This window comes from Hippichthys cyanospilos, chromosome 4 (genome assembly GCF_059441005.1).
Source record: "Hippichthys cyanospilos isolate Australia breed blue-spotted pipefish chromosome 4, RoL_Hcya_1.0, whole genome shotgun sequence".
Lineage (NCBI taxonomy): Eukaryota > Metazoa > Chordata > Actinopteri > Syngnathiformes > Syngnathidae > Hippichthys > Hippichthys cyanospilos.
Window position 1 is genome coordinate 5,168,349 of NC_142372.1, and position 25,179 is coordinate 5,193,527.

General features: G+C 40.1%; 2 protein-coding genes across 3 annotated transcripts in view; both read right to left on the reverse strand.

Moving 5' to 3' along the window:
* kif13ba (kinesin family member 13Ba) overlaps window positions 1-7,669 on the reverse strand; it is a 30,304-nt gene extending 22,635 nt beyond the window's left edge. For both annotated transcript variants that reach the window (XM_088412492.1, XM_088412491.1), the window contains exons 1-2: window positions 7,070-7,669; window positions 542-635 (exon numbers count right to left, since the gene is read on the reverse strand). In XM_088412492.1, the coding sequence (XP_088268618.1) occupies window positions 542-635; window positions 7,070-7,172 (197 nt within the window). In that variant the 5' untranslated portion in view covers window positions 7,173-7,669. The remainder of the gene's footprint in view (window positions 1-541; window positions 636-7,069) is intronic.
* Window positions 7,670-8,844: 1,175 nt separating this feature from the next.
* Window positions 8,845-25,179, reverse strand: part of LOC148424364 (AT-rich interactive domain-containing protein 3B-like) — a 65,794-nt gene continuing 49,459 nt past the window's right edge. Inside the window, exons 5-9 of the mRNA XM_088413952.1 lie at window positions 17,719-17,902; window positions 15,808-16,067; window positions 14,494-14,775; window positions 14,319-14,411; window positions 8,845-13,424 (exon numbers count right to left, since the gene is read on the reverse strand). Coding sequence (XP_088270078.1) covers window positions 13,228-13,424; window positions 14,319-14,411; window positions 14,494-14,775; window positions 15,808-16,067; window positions 17,719-17,902 — 1,016 coding nt within the window. The 3' untranslated portion in view covers window positions 8,845-13,227. The remainder of the gene's footprint in view (window positions 13,425-14,318; window positions 14,412-14,493; window positions 14,776-15,807; window positions 16,068-17,718; window positions 17,903-25,179) is intronic.

Below are 25,179 nucleotides of genomic sequence, written 5' to 3' on the forward strand. Positions count from 1 at the left end.
GTCATTTACGTCTATTATAATGTTTTTTAAAAGTAATCCGATGGCTCTCGTCAGCCTTTTTGGGACAGCTGAGTATTGTTAGTCGCTTAAAAGACTTCTGTGGTATCTAGGTCTGCATGTTGCTGCTAGCTGCCAATTGCGAATCACTGGCAAGTGGTAGTATAGGGGTAGATGAGTGCTGCTATTCCCTAACCCATCCAGCGCAGCTTGTAATTGCTAGTTGCTAACATTGGAGCCGCCACTTGTTTGTTAATCATTCTTAGTTGAGCAAAATTGGCAACTGAACATCATCTATTTAATTTCGGCATCACTAATGACAACGACAAAAAAAGGAGTCACAACACCACCATTTAGCAATACGTTGTTTCATGTTCAATTAATTTGCTCTTAATTTAAAAAACCTGCTGTTTTTGTCATGGCAACGCAACAGATCTGCTGATATCTCCAGAAACCCTGTTAAAATATACATACACCCCATGAACTGCCTTCACGTGTCCCCATTTGAGTACCACAAGTAGTCTGTCGAACAAGGTGGACATACCTGGTGTCGGCCTTGCCCAGGTTGCCCATTGCAGGATGGAGGACGGTCTGGTTCTTCACCATCTCCACCACACACTTGGTGTTTAACTCCTTTTCTGTGGACAGAATCAAAAATCGGACCAAACAGTCAGATGAAGGATTTGACAACACAATTATAGTCATCCGTTATCATGTGACCGCATAACAAGGATTGCAGTGTCGCCTGTCAAGCTCAGCTCTGTGTCGAATTTAAATTTTGATGATCACATGGTTTGTCAAGTTTCTGCTGTATGTGCCACATGCACAGAGATGGACACTAAATGACAAGAGTAATCTGGCATCTTGCTGTTACCTCTCCCAGTGAAATTACTTTCACAGTCTCACACTCAATCTCAAAATTGACCTTTTACCTTTGCATGTACTGTAAGGTTTTTTTTTTTTTCTACTTACTAAGGCAATCAATAGAAAAGGACACCCAGTTGACATGACCCCGAACTGTTTGTTTAATAAGGACGGTCATCAGTAAATCAGCGGGAGTAGTCCATTCGGGTGACACTGACTTCTCTGTATTTTTTGATCAGCACAAACTGTTTTTTTTTCCAATTGTCTCACCCATCAATTCCGAAATTATACAAAGAATTCCTGTGTCCCAGTGTCTTACTAAATTGCGTAAATGCATATTACATATGACATATTTAAAGCCCTATCTTAAAAGTCCAAATTGTTGCTATACACGTTAGCGGATCAGAAATCGAGGCGGGAGGAATCTTCCCTCAGATTCAGCGCACCTACCTCTGGAATTTACTGCAGACTCACAATGTTTGAGTCATCCTGCTGTGGATTTAAATAGACAATTTCCTCATTCGATTAAAATTTCGCCCCTTCGAACGCACGCAGGACATGCATGAACAAGCTGGGATTGATGATGATTTTCATAATGTGTTTAGACAGGAACAACAACGGTCGTTGGGGAGTGGTCATTGTTTAAGGGAAGGTTAACCAGAAAAATTGTTTCGTAATAATCCCTTCTAGGCAGCCTCGATTGCGTTTGTGAGATTTGAATTAATCAGCAAAATTAATTTGTTTTTATCCCAATCGGGGCGGCCATTTTCTCACTGGTCGTTGCCTGAAAAGGACATCGCAGAGGCTCAGGGCTCAGGTAACAACCAATCAAAGCTCAGGTTGCACATGTCACCTGACCTACCGTAACTCATAAAACCGGTGAGCTGTGATTGGTCGTTACTTGAGCCCTGAGCGACTATGATGTCATTTTCAGGTCACAACACAATGACAATAATCTAGAAATCAATCACTTCATGTTCCAATTGATTTGCTCTTATTTTGAAAAGAAGAATGTACTGTTCTTGTCAGAGCATTAATTTAGATTTCCTAATACCTACAGAAACCTTTTTAAAATTTACAAATGAGCTCAGGGACGAAATACGGCAGTCCGTCGCTCTGGTTCTCGAGGCCACGGCCATCTAGCCTCTTATGCAACATTAGCAAATATTCCCTCCAACTCACTCCCTTCCTGCCTTTGTCCCGTTTTGCCTGTCAAACTGCTGCCGTTCCTCAACCTGGATTCAACCACTCCTCATGAACAAGACTGTGCAGCGGCTATTTTGCATGCAAAACCTTTTGAGCGTTTTAACCAACCACGTGACTAGTATCGATAACTTACGGAACTCATCTGGTAATTACAGCGGAACTTTCAAAAGTTTTCCCGTCCAGAAAAATGAAGTTCAAAGACAATTAAAAAAAATGTCTCTCCAAAGTTAATCTTTAATGCGTTTAAAAAGATAAGTGAATCATAAATAACAATTGAAATAAAACAAATCTACCTGGGTTTAGATTTTTTTATCTGGCCATTTTTACAATAAAAAATGTATTATTTTGTTTATAGTTTAATTGATGACCTTTACCCTTTGATGACCAATTAATACCTTTAAAATCACCTTTTTAATAGTTGCCACTGACTTAAATTGACATCACCTGTGCTGAAAATTCACCAATCACAACTCAGGTTGAGAACATCACATGACCAACAGGTTAACCGTGATTGGCTGTTACCCAAGTCTTGAGCACAGGTGATGTCATTTACAGTTGACAGCATGTAGAAAAATGATGCTTTTGACTGTTTTATTATTTATTCTTAGTTATTTATCAAAGTAACTATAGACAAAATATTAACTTTTTAGAGCTGAAACTTGATAAAGAAAGGGACTATCACTACGGAATAAAAATGTTAGAAACAAGCGTGCAGTGTACAGTGTAGAAAATGTTTTATGACACAGCAAATGATTGTCTTTACATAATTTCCTGGGAAAACTTTTTTTTTTTTAAATAAGAACAACTAGCATGGCAACTTACAGTCTCGCAAAAGGACTGACTTCAAATTGGGAGGATCCACTGCAACTTTCTTTGCGGCTTTTTTCCCCCTTGATCGAACATGCTGGTGTTTTGACACTAACACAAAAGCTCCGTTGAGTCAGAAGCGTTCCGGTGTGGAAACGTGGCAACTGCTGCAGCTTCCAAAGTCGTTTCCACTGCGGGCCTCATAAGCCGCTTAGCGGCCTGCCACATGCATTTTTTTTTCCTTTGCTTGGACAGTCAATTCACATTTACGGCTAATAACTTGTAATTCTCTTTTAAACAGCAAATATGCTTAAAGGACAAAATACTCCAAATGAAATGAGCATGCGCCGCGGGTCACGAGAACCTTAATAAAATATTTGTCACTGGGAAAATCAATTTCATAAGCAACATTTCATAAGCAAGAAAAAATATAATAACCATTGAAATTATGAGTTTTCCTTTTCATTGTTTAAAGTGGACACCTCCTAATTTAGGCTATTAAACACACCTATATAATAGGGATGTGCACAGAAAAAAATAAAAAAACAATCGGAATTCGTATTATGTATGCTTTAAATCAATTTAAAATGTCACTAATTCGATAGAGATAAAAATAAATCACACAAAAATGAAGCATGTCCGTAAAATAAAATGAATCAAAACAATGTATGCAAACTCCAAATGAATACACAAGCACATATTACTCACATACATGTAAATGAATGAAAATGGTCATACATTTACTGAGAAATACTCATATTTTTCATTATGGCAACAGTTTTTCCACATTTTTACTGTAATTTTGAGTGATTATATAAGCTATACAATTTACAGCTAGCTTAGCGTAAGTAGCAATTATGCACGTTATTTTTTGTGTAAAAATTCACGTTCGTTACAAATCAAAACTTAAAACATTTAAAAAAAAGGACTGTCACTTTGTTATTCTGTCTTGCAAAGCAGACTGAAATAGTATGATTCTTTACACACATATAGATTGAAACAAATATTTTTTTCATTTCATCGAGTAATTTCAGATCTTTGTTTTTTATGCATTTTTATAATTAATATGCTGGCTTGTCCACAAACGAGAAACAAGCTCTTTGCACTGAGGTTTACTGTGGTCTTGCACATATCATCTTTACACGCTTAATTGACGCGTCCCACCAACAGTTCCTAAGTAGCACTAACAAGCATAAAATCGAGATTAGCTATGGCTAAAATTGTACATAGTCACATAAAAACAAATACACATCCCTTTGGGCTTCTGTAATCCAACATGTCGCGTCTGACTGCACGTTAGCGAGAGGGCGGAACAACATAACACAGGAAGTATTTTGCATGAGCTAAGGTAAACTTAACTTAACTTACATGCTCAAAATTATCCAGCAATAATTATTATTGCTCCTGTGGACTTGTAAATGATGCCCAGATCACTGGAAAATGTAACATAAAGATGTACAAATAAAACAACCTAAACAAAGTTCTCTGCACGCACCACCAATGCAACAGCGCTATCCCAAGGCAAACAAATGAACTGCAGTCATATTGTCAACTGCTACAATTAATATGATTAATTTAAAGGGTTTAGGAGCGTTATTTTGGGGGGGCTAGGAACTCATTAGGTTATTTACATGTAAAAAGCGTTCCTACTTCCAAAAAACAACTCTTTCACTTTTGATATGATACTGATATCGCAATCAAGTGTATTGTCTTGCATCAATTATATCGACATACCAGTATTAATGATTAGAGCTGTCAAAATTACTTGCACATTGACGCTTTTTTAAAAATGTCACAAAGACGTACACCGAAAACGTCCTGTCACGGGCATTTTTTGAGTATTTTCTCTCTACCTGGCAACAGTAACCGAAGAACAAGTGTGGGGCAGCACGTGTGGACCGAGCTGTCAGCGGTCTTCCCTCGTGACCCGCTTCCTCACATCTTGATTTAAGATCAGTGATTGCACGAGATGCGCTGCAGGAATGTCTAGACGCATTGACTCAGTCACTCACTCCGGCCCGGCTGACAATGATACCTCCTTCAAGTGACGCCCGCGTTGGCAGCTGGCCAGTCAGCACTGTGTGAATCGGCCGCTGTGATTTAATGAAGACAAAAGGGGGGCGGCGGCGGCGGAGGGCATTAAAAGTGCCGTCCGTACTGCCCCGCGAGCAGCTGTTGCTGCCGATTTACTAGCAGTCGTGTGTCAAGACGTGTTTTGCTTTCGTTTGAGTTACACGCTGTTTAAAAAAAAAAAAAAAAAAAGGCCACTATACACATCCAAACCCATTTACAGACAGTCAAATGCATGCCAAAGCAACAGGTGGTGTTGGAAACAGGGGATAGGAATCGCAAAGTAAAGTATGATTTAGTCTTGATATTGTCTTATAAAACAATCAGTCAGTATGACAATTAGGGCAAGGGGGAGAAAAGTTGACCAACTCAGGTAAATCTAATTTAATGATGTCCACTATAAATGTGCGACTCAGAGCTTTGGTTCTTCTAAATGGATCTTTTTTTACAGACGTAGTCAGTGTTGCAATGGGCGCAAGGGGGGAAACACTCCCTCAAAAATAAGGGAGAGCTAATATGTGAGAGGGCGACTTGGTGGTTAGCGCATCCGTCTCACAGTTCTGAATCCGGAGTTCAATCCCAGTTTGCTGCGGCCTCCCTGTGTGGAGTTTGCATGTTCTCCCCAAGCCTGCCTAGATTTTCTTCGAGCACTCTGGCTTCCTCCCACACTCCAAAAACATGCATGGCATGGTATTAAGACACTTGAAATTTTCCTCAGGTGTGAGTGGGTGCGTGAATGGTTGTTCGTCCCTATGTGCCCTGCAATTGGCTGACAACCAGTTCAGGGTCATGTGACATTGCAACCTGAGCACCTGTGATGTCATTTTCAGATGACAACAATAACAAACAAACAGATGAATTTTGCAGCATGATTCATTTTTCCATAAGGGATGTTGTGTTTAGATTTCAATGTGTGATAAGAATGTTGTATTGGCTTACTGGGGGCCGCATAGAACATATTGTGAAGGATTTTTTTCAACTTCCCCCTTAATGGTTTCACTCTCTATAAAAATGAGTCATGCTGTTTTTGCTGGTTGCATAGTATTTTGAATTTAGTATCAAATCATCCATTTCCAACAAATAATGTAGTGTTTATCTGTGCTAGCAGTATAAAACGGTAGGCAGAATAATAAAACGTTGTACTAATATATGGTTGAAAGTACAAAACCAACCTTTCTTTGCGCTCCATTTTGTTCAAATTACAGCCTTTCAGCAGTAATTATTCCTTTAAATGTGTAGTACTTCATGACAACAGACCAATTATCTTTTATGTTTAATAGAAATAAGACATTTATAAACATCTGCTTTAACTTTGAAAACAATGACTGAACCAGTAACCAATTTAGTTATTAAAAGGTTAGTAGGTCGAACATTAACATCTCTTGTTTTATATTATTGAATTGTTGTGAAGCTGTTTTTATACATCACTAAAAAATAGCAAATAAACTGAATAATTCCCGTCAAATAGGTTTTTTAAGGACATCCTTGAGTGATGCAAATCTGATATATAAGCCAATTAAGCTCTGTAGTGATAAATGTGACCATTGGATGGCAGTGTTTCCACACTTACAACACAGATATTACCTACATGCAATTCTCAGGAATGAAGATCAAACTTTTATATGATAGCAGCCAATATTTTGTTGGAACTCTAGAGGGTTCCTTTTCCGACAACGCTTGGCACTAAAAGAGTTAAGTGAGATCGTTTGTTCAACATTATTTATGTGATGAATAATTCATATACTTTTTGCTATGTTTATTTAAAATGGCTGGATAGGTTACTGACAAAAAATGGTGGCCCTGGCTATTGGGACAAAATAGAGCTAAAAGAATTAAACAACACTGCATCGGCCCTAAAAGATACTAGCCCACCGGGCATCTGCCTGGTATGCCAGATGACCAGTCCAGCCCTGCAACATCTTGACAATCGTTGCAACATCCACAGCTTAATGCATTAAAAAACAACAAGAGAGACATAAAAACGCTGCGAAAATCACGCCGATGACATCAACACATTTTGATGCGAAGCAATCATTATGACAAAAGTTATCCATGAGCGAATCGATCGTGACGGAGGGTTGCCAATATTAAAAGCACACGTTTCCCCAACGGAAGTGTCGCTCACCTCTCCTGTTCATGGGCCGAACGCGGACCGCCACCTTGACATTGGAGTCGTCCAGGCTGGGCTCGACCATGCTGACTGTTTCTCGCCGAGCCGATCGGGTCATCCAAATACCGCAACCACCGCTGGCTCTTCCGCTAGCAGCCAGCTAGCTTCGCCCGGCTCTGCTGCTCCACACACCGGGCATGACCACGGGTGTGTGCTGGGGGTAGGGGGGTATCTCACAGGAAGTCTTCTACCGCCACTAATATCTTCTTTTACTCATTGTAAATCCGACATAGGTGTAAAAGGAAGCTTTAATTAAAAAAATGGAACAAGATGTGTTATTTAACCGTGTTTAGCACATAAGAAGCTAATTTGACTGGGGGAAAAAAACATGCTAGCCAAAACGAGCTGAGGAGACACTGAAGGCGGTCATTGTTGCTAATTTCCTCGCTAACATCTCCAGATCGAAGTCGCTTAGCGGTAAACAAATCGCGGAGGAGTCATTCCGTTAGTTGGCAGCGTCAAACAACACGGAGGAACGACAGGAACGCGAGCGGAAAAAAAAGCACCGCCCGCCCGGTGATGGTCTTCACGGCATTCCCAAACTCGCATGCCCTCCTCCACCTCCTCAGCCTTGTGCGTCAAGCTGGCATGCTTCCGTCACCCTTCGCACTTTCGGATGTGGCCTTCGAGATTTCAAAATAAAAGCAAAGGTTAAAAGAATCATAGTTTGGCGAACTGCATTTTTAACTTCAATTATTCCAATAATTATTCATTATTCAAATAATTAAAGCGATTTTGACCGCTCTTTTCAAGGCCCATTGAATATTGTGTTCAATGGGTGTACAAACATGGGACCAAAAGATTAGACTTCCGTTTATTCTTGCCTTTTCCGTTCTTTGGGAATAACCATTGGTAGCTAATTTTCACCGTCTCCTTTTCTGACAACAAATGAGTTTCGACATCAAAGTAATATTTATTTCAAAAAATATCACCGAAGATGATTTTCTATTTGGAACTGAACTCTGCGATTGTGAATTTGTGACTTTTGTACTGTACTTTCTGCTGGCGAATCCACGGCCTGTAATTTAAAAGAAATATGATCAATTACCACTAAATATATTTTGTAGCAGCAGTGTGTCATTTGTTCGTATGTTTTCCATTTTTTTCCACCACGTTTTTCTCAAATTTCATCAATCGTCTCAATAGTCATATACCGTTTTTTTATTTTCCTGCTTATTCTTAAATGCAAGACTGCCACCCAGCGGCCATTTTTTATAGCATGAAATAGCTTTTTGCTTTGTAGATACAATACACCAACCCCCAAAGATAACGTGCAAAACAAACAAACAAACAAACAAACAAACAAAGAAGCAAAAAAAAAAAACGTTCGGGGGGGATGAAACGTAGTACTTTATAAAGACATTATCACGTTTTCTGCAGAGTGAGTTAATGTGTACACATCCCTCCTGGTGCCCTTATGTCACCTTCTGAGAATGAGAATAAAATTTACATATTTCTAGTATAAGAGGCTTAAAAAAATCGAAATATTTGACTATTATGTTTGTTCGCAAGGAACAGCAACATTGTGAGACCCTGGGCAGATTTAGTCGTAAACGTGCCGGAAATGTGTATCATACAAATTCAATGTTTTGCTTTCATGCATTCATTTATCAAGAAAAACATTAATTTATTTGTTATGCCATACACGGCACCATTTTCGTGAATATGCAGCGAAGAGTATTTTCAGCGCACTCATTTGTGCTTTCAAAGAACAGATACAGGCCAGGAAGCAAGATATAAAGTAAAACTTTATCATGACATACAAGTTTAAAGCCCTGAGAACCACGTCTTTATATTACTAATCATATGAACAAAAGTGAATGTGTGAAAACCACTTTGCCAAAAAGTGCTCCTCTTAAATACAATCAGCACAAAAAAACAAACGTTTTAACAAGCATTCACCACCGTTTTTGTCCATGTTCTTCTTTTTCCTTGTTGTTTGAATCAAAGAGAAAAAAACTATAATATATTTATATAGAAGTCATCATCATCATCATCATCATCATGTCCATGTAATAACAGTACAAAAATATGCACAAACCCCACAGTTGAATGTATATACGGAGCATTGTACAAGCCAAAGACGACATCAAAGAAAATTGATAAATGAGGTATTTGATAACCACTTTGCATAATGTGCCTGTTTTTTTCCATTTAAAATCTTTTTAATTTTTTTTTTATTTTAATTTTTTATTTAAACAAAGATCAGGTTAGTTCTTAAACAATCTTAAAGCTGAATTAACCCCGCCCCCACTTTTTTTTTTTTTAAACATGTGCAGAACTTGACAGCTTCTCGAGCGACAACAAACTCGACTGCAATTACTGATGACAAAAAAAAAAACTCCCAAAAATGCAACAGCAAACAAAGTCAGTCTTAAGTAGCTTTCAGCCAAGCCGTGGCGCTGCTTCTTTCTTTAATGTTTACCTTTAGCACTCACGCTAGCTGCAATGAGGTATTGTGGTGTGGAAAAGGGGGTGCTTTTTACCACTTTTTATGACGCTAAAAAATATTCCGTTAACTACATCCACCAAAGATTGAGCTCACCTTGAATGCTAATGCTAGCTACGCTCCATCTTCAAATAACGGAGGCGACAGTATCGTAGTTGCGTAAAAAGCCGACTAGCGCGACTTGTGCAAGCATACACTTATCATTTATACATTAAAATGTCGGCTAGGGGGAAAAAAAAAAAGAGACGCTAGGAGCGTTTTAGAGGATTGTCAACTTGTTCACATGCTAACAGATGCTGGTAACATTAGCATCTGCTAGTCAGCTAGCGGGAAGTATTCCTAATCCCTAATAACGGAAAACAGCTACTATTGATGCTACTAATGATGCTATTTGAGGGGGGTTGTCAGCAAATTGGGTGCACACCAGCGCTAATGATGCTAAGGTATGTAGCAGAACTTGTTCCTAAACAGATGTCATTGATAATATTAGCACCCGGCTAGTGGTAAAAAAAAAAGATGCTAAATAGAACAACCACTACTGTCTTTTTGTTGGACTGATAGTAAACTGGGTGCATTTAGGAGATATTGAAGCGATTTGTGTGTTGCAGAACAAACAAAACTCAAACATTAGCAAGTGGCAAGTCAAGCTAGCGGGATTCGCTAGTTAAAAAAATACATCAACTACAAAACAATCATTAACAGATTCCCGTCGTTTTTTTTCTTTGGAAGATTGTCAGCAAACTGGACATACAGTAGCACGAATGACACTGAGGTATGCAACGGAACTTGTTCACACAGATAACATTGATAATATTAGCACCCAGCTAGTTGAAATGGTTGCGCGTTCAAATATATAATTATAGCAGAAAATAGCCATCTGCTTTTTGTTAGACTGCTAGCATACTTGGTGCTTTTAAGGTATTTTATCATGCAAACATAATTTAACCCTTGTGCACTATTTTGCCCAATCCTTCGATTTTTACATCAAAGACAATAGAAAAAACTAGGGAGATGAAATTTCACCCAGATGATGACAACATGTCAAATTGGCTGAAACTCTTTGGCTAAAATACTGCGGGAATGATGTGGAAGAAAATGAGCCAAAAATTGGTCCAAATACCGCACGAGGGTTAAACATTAGCATGTGGCAAGTTAGCTAGCGGAATCGCTAGTTAAAAATCCAGTTAAAAGAAACATTTTAGCGCTTTTTTTTGATGGATTGTCAGTACACTGGACATATGTCAGCGCTAATGACGCTAAGCTATGTAGCGGAATTTGTTCACACTGATATCATCAATAACATTAGCACCGAGCTAGTCGATAGTCGCTTGTTTAGAACCCAGACTGTGGAAAAAAAGTGTTTTTGTAGGATTGTCAGCAAACAGGACATGTACCATGACGCTAACCTCATTTATACAATCGCATCTAGCTAACGTCAGCTACACACAGAAAGCAGGATAAAAGACATCTTGCGGCTTTTTCGAGGATTGTCAGAAAACCGGGAGCTTATCGCTAACAAAGTGGACCCGCATGAAGACTCTAATAAAAGTTGCATACTAAACTATAGCCGAACTTGCGCTCACACGCGCCAACAATCATCTCGAGGCCCAAGAGATTTATAGTAGCGTCGCCCTACAGCATTTGCATGGTAAATACAACAAGATCCATTATGTGAAGAAAAAAAATAGCAAATGTAGCGTCTGCGTGATGTCCACCTTTAAAAAAAAAACATTAATTTGATACAGACTTGTCTTTTAAGGCAGCGTCTAGCAAAGGTCACTAGTACAATAGAATGACGGAGTATCTGTGGGACAATGCTGCCCTCTGCTGGACACACGAACATTCTCAAGCTAAACGAGGTAGAACTTTGAAATCCCACATTTCTACGAAGCGGCGTGAGCAATTTTGATCTTTTCCCTCAAAGGAAGGCAAGAGATTACCGAAAGGATTATGAATAAATGCCCAAACGCTTGTCATAAAGTACCCACTTTGACATGGAAACTGGAATTTTTTTTAGTTATTATTATTAGATTTTTTTTTCCAATAGTTTGAGTTCCAGTCAAAAGTTTGGAAAAATTACAGAATTGTGGATTCATTATTAAATTCATCGACATCCAAGCAGAACATGTTTTAAAAATGAGATTAGAAGATAGCGCTTTTTCTGACGGCAGCTAAGCACAGCTTTTTGAAGTGGTTAATACGTAAAATGGCGTTGTCAATGGCACTAAATGAGTTGAATTGAATTCCAAACTTTTGACGAGTTGTGTGTGTAAAGGAATGGTGTGGAGTTTTCACGCATTACACTTGCTGGGTCAGCTAAGTTTTTGGGGGATGTTGTGACTGTTTCCTGCCAATCCAGTAGTAAGAATTCCATTGCAAGATGTACACTATTCTGTTTCAAGCAAGGGTCCTTTTTTTCTTTTTTTTTTTACAGCACACCAGATGATGTCAAGCTCTGATGCAACAATTTTGTCCTGCTTCTGCATATTGGTTGCAATTTTCTCATATTTTCACAGAGAGTCTCCCACTGTGTTCAAGGGGAGAATACAAATAAAGCTTTTGTTGTTTTTTTTTTTTTGCATTTCAAAGCGAAAGCCTTGTACATTGGACTAGCAACCAACAGCGACTTTTTTTTTTTTTTGGTATCTAGTAGCAGTGCAACAACAAACCGAGGCTAAAAATTCAGTTCAAGTTCATGTGATTGTACGCATGCAGTACCCCAACCCCCCCAACCAACGACAACATTCCTAGCTGAGGTCTAACAGTGGAAAAGACCCCCCAAAAAAGAAAAAAAAAGAAAAAAAGAAGAGCATGAGGTGTGTGTGTTGTAAAAACCAGCAGCAGCAGCCATTTTGTTTGTCAGTTCCACACTTCTTTGGGCTCTTCTTCCATCATGGCCGCCCTCTGAGGTATATGCAGTGTGGCGCTCCTGGGAGAGTCTCATGAGGTATTTTTTTTTTTTAAAGTTATTTCGTGGGGATCTAGGGAATTGAGAGAGGGACGCCATTTTCTATTTTGAGGATAGTCCAACGTATTGGGGCAGGGGGGGCGGCATCCATCTGTTCCGTCGTACATTTCCGACATGAGCCAACCCCCACTTCAACGAGAAGGACCATGAGGTATTTTTTTTTTTCTTCTCAAAATCACCCGTGCCGATCTACGGCGTCCCGTCCTCCGCTTGAGGTAAAATACCTAACTCAAAAAAAAAAAAAAAGCATAGAAAAATAATGGAGGTTAAATACGGTCGAGCTCCTGAGGTACAAAGACACCACTGCAGGTTGAGGTGATTTGAGGTATGTAAAAAGAGCAAATAAATCATTCTAAAACACAAGATTAAAAATAAAGACGACAAAATGGCAAAAAAAAAAAAAGTTTAGTCGTGACGATACCTGTCAGTGGGTTTTTGGCTGCGCTGATTGTGTCTAGCATGAATTTGTGTGTGTAAATGTGTGTGTGTGCGTGAAATGCATAGTAGTGTTGTCATGTACTATTTCTCGGGCTTTTGTGTTCACGCTTGGACAGCCAAGAGGTGGACAGGCTTTATGAGGTATTTGTTGTGCAACAGTCTGTAATTTTTCTCACGGGACAGAATATTAATGCCGGGGCTAAGGAGGAGGGCTGGCGGGTTTTTGGAGAAGGGGGGGGGGCATCAGGAAGGGACCCGTTAAGGTGAACCATTGGGAGCCGGCTCGGCCGAACCGGGGCCCTTGCAGGAGGAGGAGGAGGAGGACGTGGGGCTGAGGCTCTGTCTCGGGGGTGCGGGGAAGCCAAAGCCGGCGCTGGTGGAGGCGGAGCCGGCGGCGGGCACCGCCGACACCGTGGGCGCAAGCAAGCTGCCTGCCTTTTGGGCGAAGAGAGTTCCTGGAATGCACAGCAACAAAATGGCGGATGTGAGCGTGACACTTAGCCATTTGGGTATACGGCGTTAGCTTAGCTGGCTTTTGATTCGTTTAACTCAATCGTAGGGCTGGGAAATCGATCTAAAATAATTCGATGGCGTTTAAAGAATTTGAAAAAGGGCAAAAATCGTGAAATCGAGATTTTGCAAAAGTGGAAGGACGCCGGATGGGGGGGTCTTTCTTTACAATCTTTACAACGACCAAATTGTGGCAGTTACAATTGAATCAGTTTTAGCAGTAAAAATTTATGGTGGAAACTGTAATCACATATGTGCAGAACTTATGAGCACAAGTGCCCACATGATTTGACATAACGCTGTGAGCCCAACAACATTTCTCACCACTGGTTGGCATAAGTTCACATTTCTGTAGGGGAAACTTATGAGCACAGCTATATTTATGGTTAGGCAAATTCAGCTAATGCCATTTTTTGAGCGGGGAGGTGTGGGGGGGCTTTAATCAAATATGCGCTGAACATATGAGCACAAATGTGCACCTTAGTTAACATAATTTTATGAGCCCAGTTGTATATCTCACCACGAGTCGCCAAACAGTTGTGCTCATTAATTCACATGTGCCTCGGCTTAACTCATGAGCATGGCTGTATTTATGGTTAAACATAAAGTAAATATAATTTTCTTTGAGTGAATGCTTTAACCAAATATGCGCTGAACTTATAAGCACAAGTGTGCCCCTAAGTTAACCTTATGAGCAAAACTGTATAGGCAATCACTAGTTGGCAAACAGTTGTGCTTATGTGGTGAATTTATGAGCACGACTGTATTTAGGGTTGGGTAACTTCAGCGATGTGCAATATTTTTTGGGGGGGCGTAACCAGATGTGCTCAACAACCAACCTGAGTACATTGTGCCATTGACCTCCACAGAAACAGTGATGCTGGCGTTGCCATTGGTTGAGATGCTCAGAGACATATCCTGCTGCTTGTCATCTGGAAAAACACGCACGACTCGCTTCGGTCATATTTCCCCGAACTTGACAGGTGAACGACGGCGGAGCGGTGGGGAACTGACCTCTGGGGGTGAGGGCGGGGGCCCCGAGACGCAGGTTCATGGGCATGTGTGAGGCCATGGCCAGCAGGTTGTGCTGAAAAGCTTGTTGCATGAGGCGCTGCTGCTCCTCGGCCAGGCGCGCCATTTTCCTCTCGGGGCCCTCTGGCGCGCCGCCCCCGCCGGTCTCCAGCTTCTCTCTGAGCTGCTCCAGCGTGGCGGCGCGTGCCAGGCCCGCCACCTGCTGCTGTCCCAGCGCCAGGGCCATGGAGGGTCTTGCCGCCATCATGGAGGGAGTCAGTTCATCTGGAAGGGGAGGCGAGCGCCATTATACATCAGCTTCTCAATTGCTACTGTCGGCGTGATTGCTTATCCCGAAGCTGACAGCAGTTTGGCATTCCTGTCCTAATGACAGTCCTCGACAGGAACCTAGCCACGTCTCTTCAAAGTTCACGCGGCGTGGGAAGTGTACTATTAATCAAGGGTCTCACGAGCCCCAGGCGGGCTTGGGCGCTCAGACTCCCACGCCACACCTGGACACGCGTACCGCCCATGCTACGCAAAATGCACAAATGCACTCATGGACAAAGTGTATTCTCTTATTTTTAAAACGATGTCCTATCCTGTGTCCCCGATTTTGCAATTTGTATTAGATTTCAAATATCACTGTTAACATTTGATGTGTTTGTTTACAGGAAATGAAAAATAGTCATAACTAGGGACCTCCAGACATCGGCCTAAATGAATTGGCCAAATGAGCGATAATATGCCAATTATTTCTACGTTTTATCATTCCGTACTCTAACCAAGAAAGAAAGTAAGAAAGCAACACTGCATTCCCTCTTCCCAGCAGCATTGAATGCAGTATTAGCAGTAACAGAAACGGACTGCATGAAAGCATTGCTTGCAGTTACTTTAAATGGCCAACAGAGGGAGGCATTTCTCTACACTACTGATACAGCATTCCTTGTGAATAAGAATATAGTGGTTCTCAACCATTTTTTCAAATAATGTACCCCTGTGAAATATTTTTTCAAGTACCCAATGCGATTGGGAATAAAAATAAACAACTTCCAACAGAGTGCTGTGCTTTTATTCCTAATTTATTAAACTTGATTGAACTACTAGTGGAGTCTCTGGGGCCTATTTTTTCCATTCAGCAACTCTAGAAGACAGATTGTTTAACATCACCTGTTTTATTTTTATGTATACATCTTTTAATATGGCCACAATAAAACAAATACCAAAATATTTTATTTTATTTTTTTTTAAATAGCCCAAATCCAAAAAGCTTCTCTAGTAATAACGTAATGTTCAGGGAGCGCATGGGTTGATTACCTTTCTTGAGGACGGCCCCCGGCGAGCCCTGCAGGCCGTTGAGGGCGGCAGAGGCGGCGGGCCCGATGGCGGAGAGGTGCATCTTTGGAGGCGAGAGGATGTGCGGGGCGGTGCTGGGAGAGGGCGAGAAGCGGAAGAGGCTGCTGCTGTAGCTGGGGCGGCGACCTTCGCGCCGGTTGCTGTCGATGGCAGCCTGGAGCTCGCCCGGGGAGCTCAGGCCCTTACGCTCGCACTCATAGGGGTACAAATACTTCATGTACCTGCCAAACAGGACACAGATGCCTTGAGTTTAAATAGAATGGCGATTGGTTAACTGTGTGTGTGTGAAAACATGCTGAGTGTTGTGTTGACGTCATGGAGTATATGCACAGTCACAGGCCCGGTGCCGTTAAAACGCAGGTTAAAACCAACATGCAGTATTATTATGTATGCTGACTGCATCACGGCGGATCAATAAGGCGCTAAGAGCCTCGGCATCCATTAGATAGAGCCTGCGGAGAACATTAAAAATACATGAGGCTTCATTAGGGTATCCTTATTAGTGGACAGTGCGGTGTGACAGTCCATTCCAGCTTCTCCGAACGTACGGCGGCAACGTCTGAAGCCTTCTCCTGCGTCCAACTGTCACTCAGGCAGACGCCTTAGTCACGGTGAACTCGGAAACCGCCCGATGGGCGATCCATCAATCCATAGTGATCGATGAAGGTGATGTAATGGACGCGGGAAAGGAAAGTGGCTCGGCGGAGCGGACAAATGGCATGCGTGAGGATTCACACAAACATGCGAGTGGCTAAAATGAGCAACGGGGGGGGAGGGCACGGGGGTCATTCAGGATATGGCCTGCCAGAGCATTCGGAGGAGGGCCCAACCGATTATATCGGCCAAAAATAATTGGAAAATAGCTGATATTTAGGGATTATTTGAACGTTTTACCTCTATGTACTCGAACCATTTTAGTAGTTGTATACAACTACTGTTGTCCTTATTTATCACACATAAATCCATACCATAACCTCATATTGACATCAGGCCAACAAATGGCTGATATTTGCCAATTATTTTACCCTTGTATACTCTAACCATTTATTGCACTTGAGTCATTTTTATAACACGTAAACCCGTAGCGTAACTTTATATCCTTAAATAGATATCATGTAATGTGTTGATGAGCTCATTCTGCAGACCTGTCATTCAAAACAAAGCAAATATTTATATAGCCACTATCCAAAATTTTTGGAATCATTATTCTATTGATATTATCAATCAACCAATAATCAGATACAACTTTGTTTTGCATTTAAGTGTATTGCAAAGCCATTTTCTCCCAATTACTGTTTATAAATGAATAACTCTTTGATGTGGTATTGTTAAGTAGGCAAAAACAACTCGATGGCAATTAATGCTGCACGAGAGGGATTGATGCAACTTTTTGAAACGGATTGACTTACTGGTTCGGTCATTGTTTTGCAAAGTAAAAGCAGCTGTTTGCAAATGTCTTCCAGATAATCAGCCTACTTTCAAGAAAGATGATAGAAATCAGAGAATACGGTAATAACTGCTGAGATGCTGGAATCGTGGAGAATTTTAGGTTAAACGATAGCTTCAAACGATTGATTGATTACTAAAATAGTTCTTGATTAACTCGATAAACCATTTGGCCATAAATCAATTAATTTTGAAAAGTCTACAAGAAGCGCTTAGTCTGAGCAATGCAAAGAACTGACCTGGATGTCAATAATTTACACATAACCTAAAGTCAAAGGCGCTAAAGGAAAGTTTAGGCCAAATTCACTGATACTGATGCGATACAAGGGACGTCATTTTCAGATCGATATTTGTCAGTTTGATAATTGTGTGGAATCCGGACTTCCAGACTGACTAGATTGTGCGTGAGGCCATTTTGTGTCTTACTGTGTGCGCAGTGTAAACGCGGCGCTGGTGATGGAGGTGGGCAAGTTGAGTCCCTTGGTGATCTCTCTCCAGATCTTCTTGTTGATGACCTCCACCAGGCCTCCCTTCTCCGTCACCAGCTTGTAGAGCATATAGAGATCCAGAACTTGTTTGGCCATGATGGGAATACGGTTGACCGGGGTGCCTGGTGGAAGGAGATAAAAAAAAAAAAACAATCATGAGGTCATCGAGGCGGAAAAGGCATCACGTGGTTGTCATGTCAATGAATTTCTTGTTTGGCCATCCATTTGTGACAGAGTAGCCAGACAAGTTATCCATTGTTGAGCCTTGTCAGAATTTAAAAGTGCAGTGCATAATAATCGATGCGATTTCAGATGCATCTGTGGGACAAGAATGATGAATAACACCAAGGCTGGATTTCTGCCAGTGTATAATTGCAAGTCATCAAGCTGCGCTGTTTTGTGCCGGCCACACAAAAACTGGAATCCATAGCAATTTGGCCCACCATGATTCAATATTGGACAATAATCCAAAAGACTCAAAATATATATATTTTTTAAGTGGGTATCTTAATTTTAGGACCAATTTTGTGGAATATTTTTTGCAGCTTTTTCTCAGAGGTCTTAAGGCAATTTTATGATTAAACATGACTAACTATGATCATTATTATTACAATTACTAACGTTTAATGATTCGATGGCCTTTTATTCTGTATGAATGAGAACTCTCCGACTGCATTTGAATGCACCGTACGTCTCATCCTGACTTCAGCAGCTAAGGAATACTTGGACGTGCTAGGCTAATTTAATAAGGCGATTGTATTGACATCCAGGTATTATTTGGTGTGTTGTTTTTAAAGTTGGCCAATGTATCGCACTAGAAGTATGTTATGTTAGGTTACGTTGTCCCGGAGCTTGAAATGACTACTCCTTCTGCTTTTCCTGAACCATGGCGATCGCTTTGAATGGATCACCAATTCAGTCTAAAGAAACCTGGCACCCTTGAACATAAATGAACTGTTGCTCAAAACCCATTTGGGACCGTCGGCGGGCGCTTGATTCTTAGTGTGTTTACATGAGGTGCAAAGTCCAAAATTTACACAGCAAACAGCGATATGAAAACGCTTATTTCAAGCCTTGAATCTATGAGATTGCCTTCAGAAGAACTCCAAGGATTACAAAAATAAAAACCGACCGCTTCAGACTAACTTTTCACTTTATTCTGATCCAAAGGTGAAAAAAAGTGTCAATGGGAATGTGGGGCACCGCGTCGGAGCAGAGGGGCGAGCAGGCCGGCATGTGTCTGACACGCCCGTTAAATTTGGCTTGAAAACACATTAGCCCAGTTAAGGCAATCTGGCTTGACCTGGAAAAGGGGATTCACAAACAACACAAAGCTGAGCGGCTCGAGACTTTTGATACAGATGCATTAATCTTGTCAACAGCTTATCTGCACTCAAGCTTGCAGGGAGCGTGTGGTCAGGAGCGGGCGGGGTCAGAAAGGCTGGTCAAGGAGGGAGTCGTCACTCAGTCATTTATTTTTTTCAGGTCTTGACGCATTATTTTATCATTCAATTGAATACGATTCAATCTGATAGACAATAAGAGTGAAAGCAATGGTCATGCCTTCCTCATTAAGAGTCACACTTTTGTTCCTCCAAAACAGGGATGTTAAACTCATTTTGGTCAGACGCCAGCCACAATGTAGTTACAATGCAGCTTTTGCTGCAGTTAGGAGAGAGAACCATATAAATCTTCTAGATTTATTTAGGTGTAGCTGCCGATCACTCCTTCAAATTTCATCTAAGATGCGACAACTACAACAGATTCAGACGCTAAAATTTGCGCTAGAGAAAATTTGATCCAGTGGCACAGCTTGAGTACGTCTTTTAATGAGTACGTACATAAATGTGACAATATTTAGAGATTTATGGAGTCAATACAATAGCTGTAGTCGACTTTTATTTTGAAGTTGGCCTTTGCAGCTATTGTGGCGGAGCCGCTAGCTTGATCGTCCTTGCAACTCCGTTTTATTTGCCACCACATCCGTTACAAACAAGTTATCAACACACCACAAAAAAGGGAAAAAAAACATGAATAAAGCGTTGAAATGACGCTATCATTGTATGATACAGCACAAGTCTCCAACCTTAGCGCAAGCCACTAAAAAGATGGTGCATTTAAATGCAGTTGGACATTTCAACCTGAGGAAGAAAAGTCCCAAAAAATAAACATGCCCTTGGTATATATAATTCTTATAACAATTACCACAAAAACAGGAGCACTTTTACATTAGTCCCATTTAAACAGGTGTTAAATCACTATTCAGAGCTATGGTATGCAGCTTTATTTTTATCAGTTATGTGAGGTATAATGAGTTTTTAGATATCCCACCAATGTGCTCACGTACCACTCATTGCACAATGAGAGCTGGCCTCTCTGCGTTGAAATGTCATATCTTGGGCCACTGTCGATCTTTACGTTATATGAAGTTACGGTACGCAAATTAAGACATCAGCAAATATGCTCATGTTGTCCCTTCCAGGATTATAATATTCCAATCTCATCAAGCACCCCGCTTTTCTTTTCATTTTTAACTGCCTATTACACATCTCTTATTGCCGCACTACGCAGCAGAATCAAAAAGTGCAACATGCCTAAGTGGAAAGGGAGGGGTCGCAGCAACCCGCTAATCCACGTACAGCAGTGGGTGGAACCTGCAGGATAGTCCAGTATAATGAAGCTCATTTAGAGGATTGCGGCAGTAAATCCACACGCCCGAGGCGCACACACAGGGCCACTCGTACGCAGCGTTGCCCTGCCCACTTAATTCCCGTCAATCCTTCAGCCCCTTAACCTGGAATTGGACTCATTAATGACTTTGGCAAATAGCGGCGATCAGGACACCAGATTAGCCCTGATTCATTTTAGCAACATGTCTAAGCCACGTGCAACGGGGGCTACGTGGGCTACGTGGGCTACAGGACCTGTCTCAGAGCTAGAAGTCACATTCGCCAATGAACAAAACCGCTGAACTCACAATGGTCTGTTTGTATTGCGCTCTTTTCAATAATATGTCCAACGCGACCCCGTTTGTCTAAACATCGCTTTGAGATGAACTCATTCAATCCCAAAGACATTTTTACATTTGTTCAGGAGTTCAGACATTCAATTCTAGGTACTTAGAATTATTTTTTGAAAATTGTTCAATTGTTTGGCTCAAGGAGTGTACACGTAGAAATATGTCTTGTGCTGAAGTATGTCTTGTACTAAATTAAGGAATCAATTACTTTAAGTGAAGTACTAAAGTAACAAAGATAGTAATTCATTGCTTAAAGTAATTGATTATTTAAAAAAGCTGAAAAAATAAATTAATTTGAATGAAATTCATTGGAAGAAAAATAAAAACGTGCCTTCAGGATTGCATGATTTAATATTGCCTTTGTGGAATATTAATTAAGCGGCTAAATCTAACTGCTTAATTAACTATTTTAGGGGTCGGTCATTTTGTCAGTGACAGTCACCAGAAAATGACACCGCTTTGCTCACCTTTTTTTTTAGTTAGGTCATGTGACATTCACAAACTGAGCAGTGATTCTTTGTTACCTGAGGTCTAATCAACTGTGACAACAGAGACAAAATGGCCACCCCCTGCATCGAACATAATATTGCAAAGAACATTTTTTTTCCAATCGATGCCCTCTTAAAAAAAAAAAAAAAAAAGTGGACATCCTATGATCACTTGAAAAGCAATAAATCCCATGATGCACTGCATCACGAAAAATTATTTTCATTTTCAAGGTTTGATTGATTTTTAGCGCAAGACAAATTGTAGATGGGGGCTGGAGTGATGAGCGTGAGTGACTTTTTGAAATGACCGAATCTTTAAAAGAGGTGTCAAAATCAATTGCTTAATTTACAACGAATTGATCATCAAATTAACTGGCATCTATTTGTATAATCGACTCATGGCTGTGCACTACTGTTTAACTTTAAATTGTTCAGATCCTCCGATTGCAGCTGCTCAACAGCGAATTGTGTCATCCTCATGTTGTTCTTCATTAAAGCAGATTATTTATCTTCTGTTTAATCAAAATATCTGCTTTTACTTTACCGAGCAACATTTTTGCCCATTTTTTTTGACAGATTATGGACCAAAACAGCAAAAGAAACATGATCAAACGACAGAAAAAAAAAGTCGTTTTTTTTTTGCCAATTTTTTTGACAGATTATGAACCAAAACAGCAAAAGAAACATGATCAAATGACAGAAAAAAAATCGGTTTAATCTACTTAAAAAAATAAAAAAAAAATAAAAAAAAAATGCTAATAATAATAATCGGAGCCATGTAGAATATGTATGTGGTATTAATATGTAATGTACTTATTGGTGAAGATGAAGCATTACATTAACTCAATGTAAGCGTTTATAAACAAGTATAAACTGTATAAACTGCACTGTATAAACCGCAAGTATAAACGGCACGTACTATAATAACATCTAAAAGGCAAAAGCGAAAAAGATGTAAATATGTACGCTTCATGCGAGGCTGGGCTTGTATTTGAACATGGTGGGAGTGGGCGCATGTTGACATGCTTGTTCGCATACATGTCGTGCGAAGCCATGGCAATAAAGCATTTTCTGGCATTGCGCTTTCCTCATTCTAGACGTCAACAATGGGGCGCGTACAACAGGTCATAGCGGATACAAGCCAAACAGAAAAAAAAATAAGGCCTGCGAACCATATCAAATAGGAAAAACACTGTGGGCAAAGAATACAAAAATTAGGTTTAAGACGCATTGTGACATCCCATTTCAATTATATAGTTTCAAAAATGCCCAAAAAAGTGAGCTCTGGTGAAAATAGTGGCCCTGAAGTGCTACATAAAATAAATAAATAAATAAATAAATACATGAATAAATAAATAAATAAAAAGGAATTGCAGACAAAAAAGCAAAGTGCAGAAACAAGTGCGAAAAAAAAAATCACACACAACAAAAACATAAAATATTAATTGCAAAAAAAACATTTCAAAAGATAAGAATAGCATATCAAAAATCACCCAAAAAAAAACAAACCGAATAATATTAATCGCAAAAACGCATACAAGCTAAAACTCACAAACAAAACAAATTGCAAAAGAAAAACAGAAAAAACATTGCCAAATAAAAAGCAAAATAATGATACATTCCACAACACCAAAATAAGGTACAAAAAAAGTGAGCAGAGGAAAATCACCAGTAAAAAACAAAAAAACAAATTGATTTCGGAGTTTCCTGATGCGTTACATTGTAATGTGTTTTTTTTTTGTTTTAGATTGTGCTAGATTTTCTTTCATCCCCCGCATTTTGTGTGATTGTCTTTCTAATCTGGTTTTGCTTTATTCGTTTGCAGTCGAAATATTTTGTTTGTCTAATTTGTTTGCACGATTCTTGACTTCAGCGCTACGGTATGAAACGATTACAGTCTACCTCAAGACGGACTATTGCGTATCTGTTGGAACAGAAAGCAGTCGTCTTGGTGTTGATGCCGCCTGGCTCACTAAAGCTGCAGATAAATGTTGTGGCTGGGAAACATCGGTCTAATCTGCAAAGCCAGTTAACGGGAGGCAAAACAAGCGTTCCAAATTCCTTCGCAAGCAGACATTGATACAAGTACATATTGTAACCCCCTTAAAATAATAGCCCGGGCCATATTTTAATGATATTTTAATTTTCTAAAAATTTGGCGAAAGGCACGAGAAAACAGCAGGATTCTTCCTGATAGTTGAAACTCAAGGTTTGGGATTAGCCTCAAATAAAGCAAAAGCTAAAAGTCACGTCATTGATACATATCAGCAAAAAATCAGCATTGTATGTATAATGCATCTATGTTTAAAAAATAACTATTTTTCTCAGCAGATTTGAAGATTAAAAAGAGATTCATTAGATCGATGAATTACCGCTTTTAATTTCTCAACCGTTTTAATCACTCGGCACAATATTTGAAATAAAACAGATTTGAAGTCTCCACTCATTAGGTAACATCACACAAGGATCAAAGGTCGCACAGAGCTTGATAACTCCAAATGGGGCTAGGCCACATCCCCGCCTGCGCTGAAAAAAAAAAAAAGAGTTTATATTGTCTTTTGGCCACGTTTCCAGAACGCGGATCAAAAGCGTCGGCCGTGCTTGGCTGTCACTTATTTGATGCAGCATCAAGCCCTGCATCAAACAATTAGTAGAACCAGCAGGGTCAGAGATCAGCCAGGGGTTATTGATGTGTGAATTAAAGTGCAGGTCAGCAGGAAGCCATGTTTTCACGCTGCAACAATGAGCCCACAACAAATGACACAAGAGCCCCCCCCCCACACACACCCCGACATGGTGGTGGCCCGGCCAGCTGCTGGTGGGGCCACAAAGAGATAGTGCTACACTTCACGTGTACAAAGACAGATGTGTTTTTAAAACAGCCGTAGTTAATAGTGCAGTGCTGTTGGCTCGCGAAAAAAAATTCTACGGTTTTACAAGGAAGCCATAAGACAAATCATGTACAGCGAAGGAAGGAAGGAAAGTAGCTCCTGAAGAATGTTAAAAGGGAAGTCATGTCAAATATTTTCGATATTGTTCTATATTATTCACTTGTGTTTTGAGCTTGGTCATGTGATGATTCCAAGCTGAGCCTTGATTTGTCCCTGAACAACTGTGACGTCATTTGCAGTTGACAGAAAGTAGCAAAATGGCCGCCTTCAGAGATGGATAAAAACGTGAATTTTGCTGCTTAATTCATATCCCTCAAAGACATTATATATTAGAATGGCAGTTTTAGACTAGTGGAACCTCATAAAACATATTACAGTAAAGCTTTTTTTTTTAACCTGACTTAGCCCGGGATTGTTAGTGAAAGCAAAGGCGCGTCTTCACTGCATGTGCATTTATACTTCAGGTGTTAGCTATTTATATTTAAGGGTGACATTGTAGGGCGAATTGACATTTTAAGTGTTTCAAAATCAAATTATGAAGTTCGGTTTCGGCAGAGGTTTGCATGAAGGCACTGAGATTTTAACAGCTTCTGCAGGTATCAATGAATTTATCGTAATGCTTTCAATGCATTTCTTTTTTCTAATTAAAAGCAGAACAATTGGAACATGAAGCAAGATATCATTTGCGGTATATCATTTGCAAAAGTTTGTGCATCATCAGTAGAGGAGGGCTAGAAATAAAAGAGTTGTTAAACAATGCATCTAGTGGCGCTGCTGAGTAAAGTAAGTCAAAAAATACTATTACAAATGCAGTGCCGAAATGTATTTAATCGTCATGCACTGTTTTAAGTCTTTTTTTGTCATCCCATAATGCTTTGCACCGTTTACTAGGTACTTGGCGGAAACAAGTATTTTCAGGGGGACATAATTGCAAAAGGTTGTGAACCAGAACTTTACAGTATTAGGATGATTTAAAGTTGTGTGTGTGTGTGTGTGTGTGT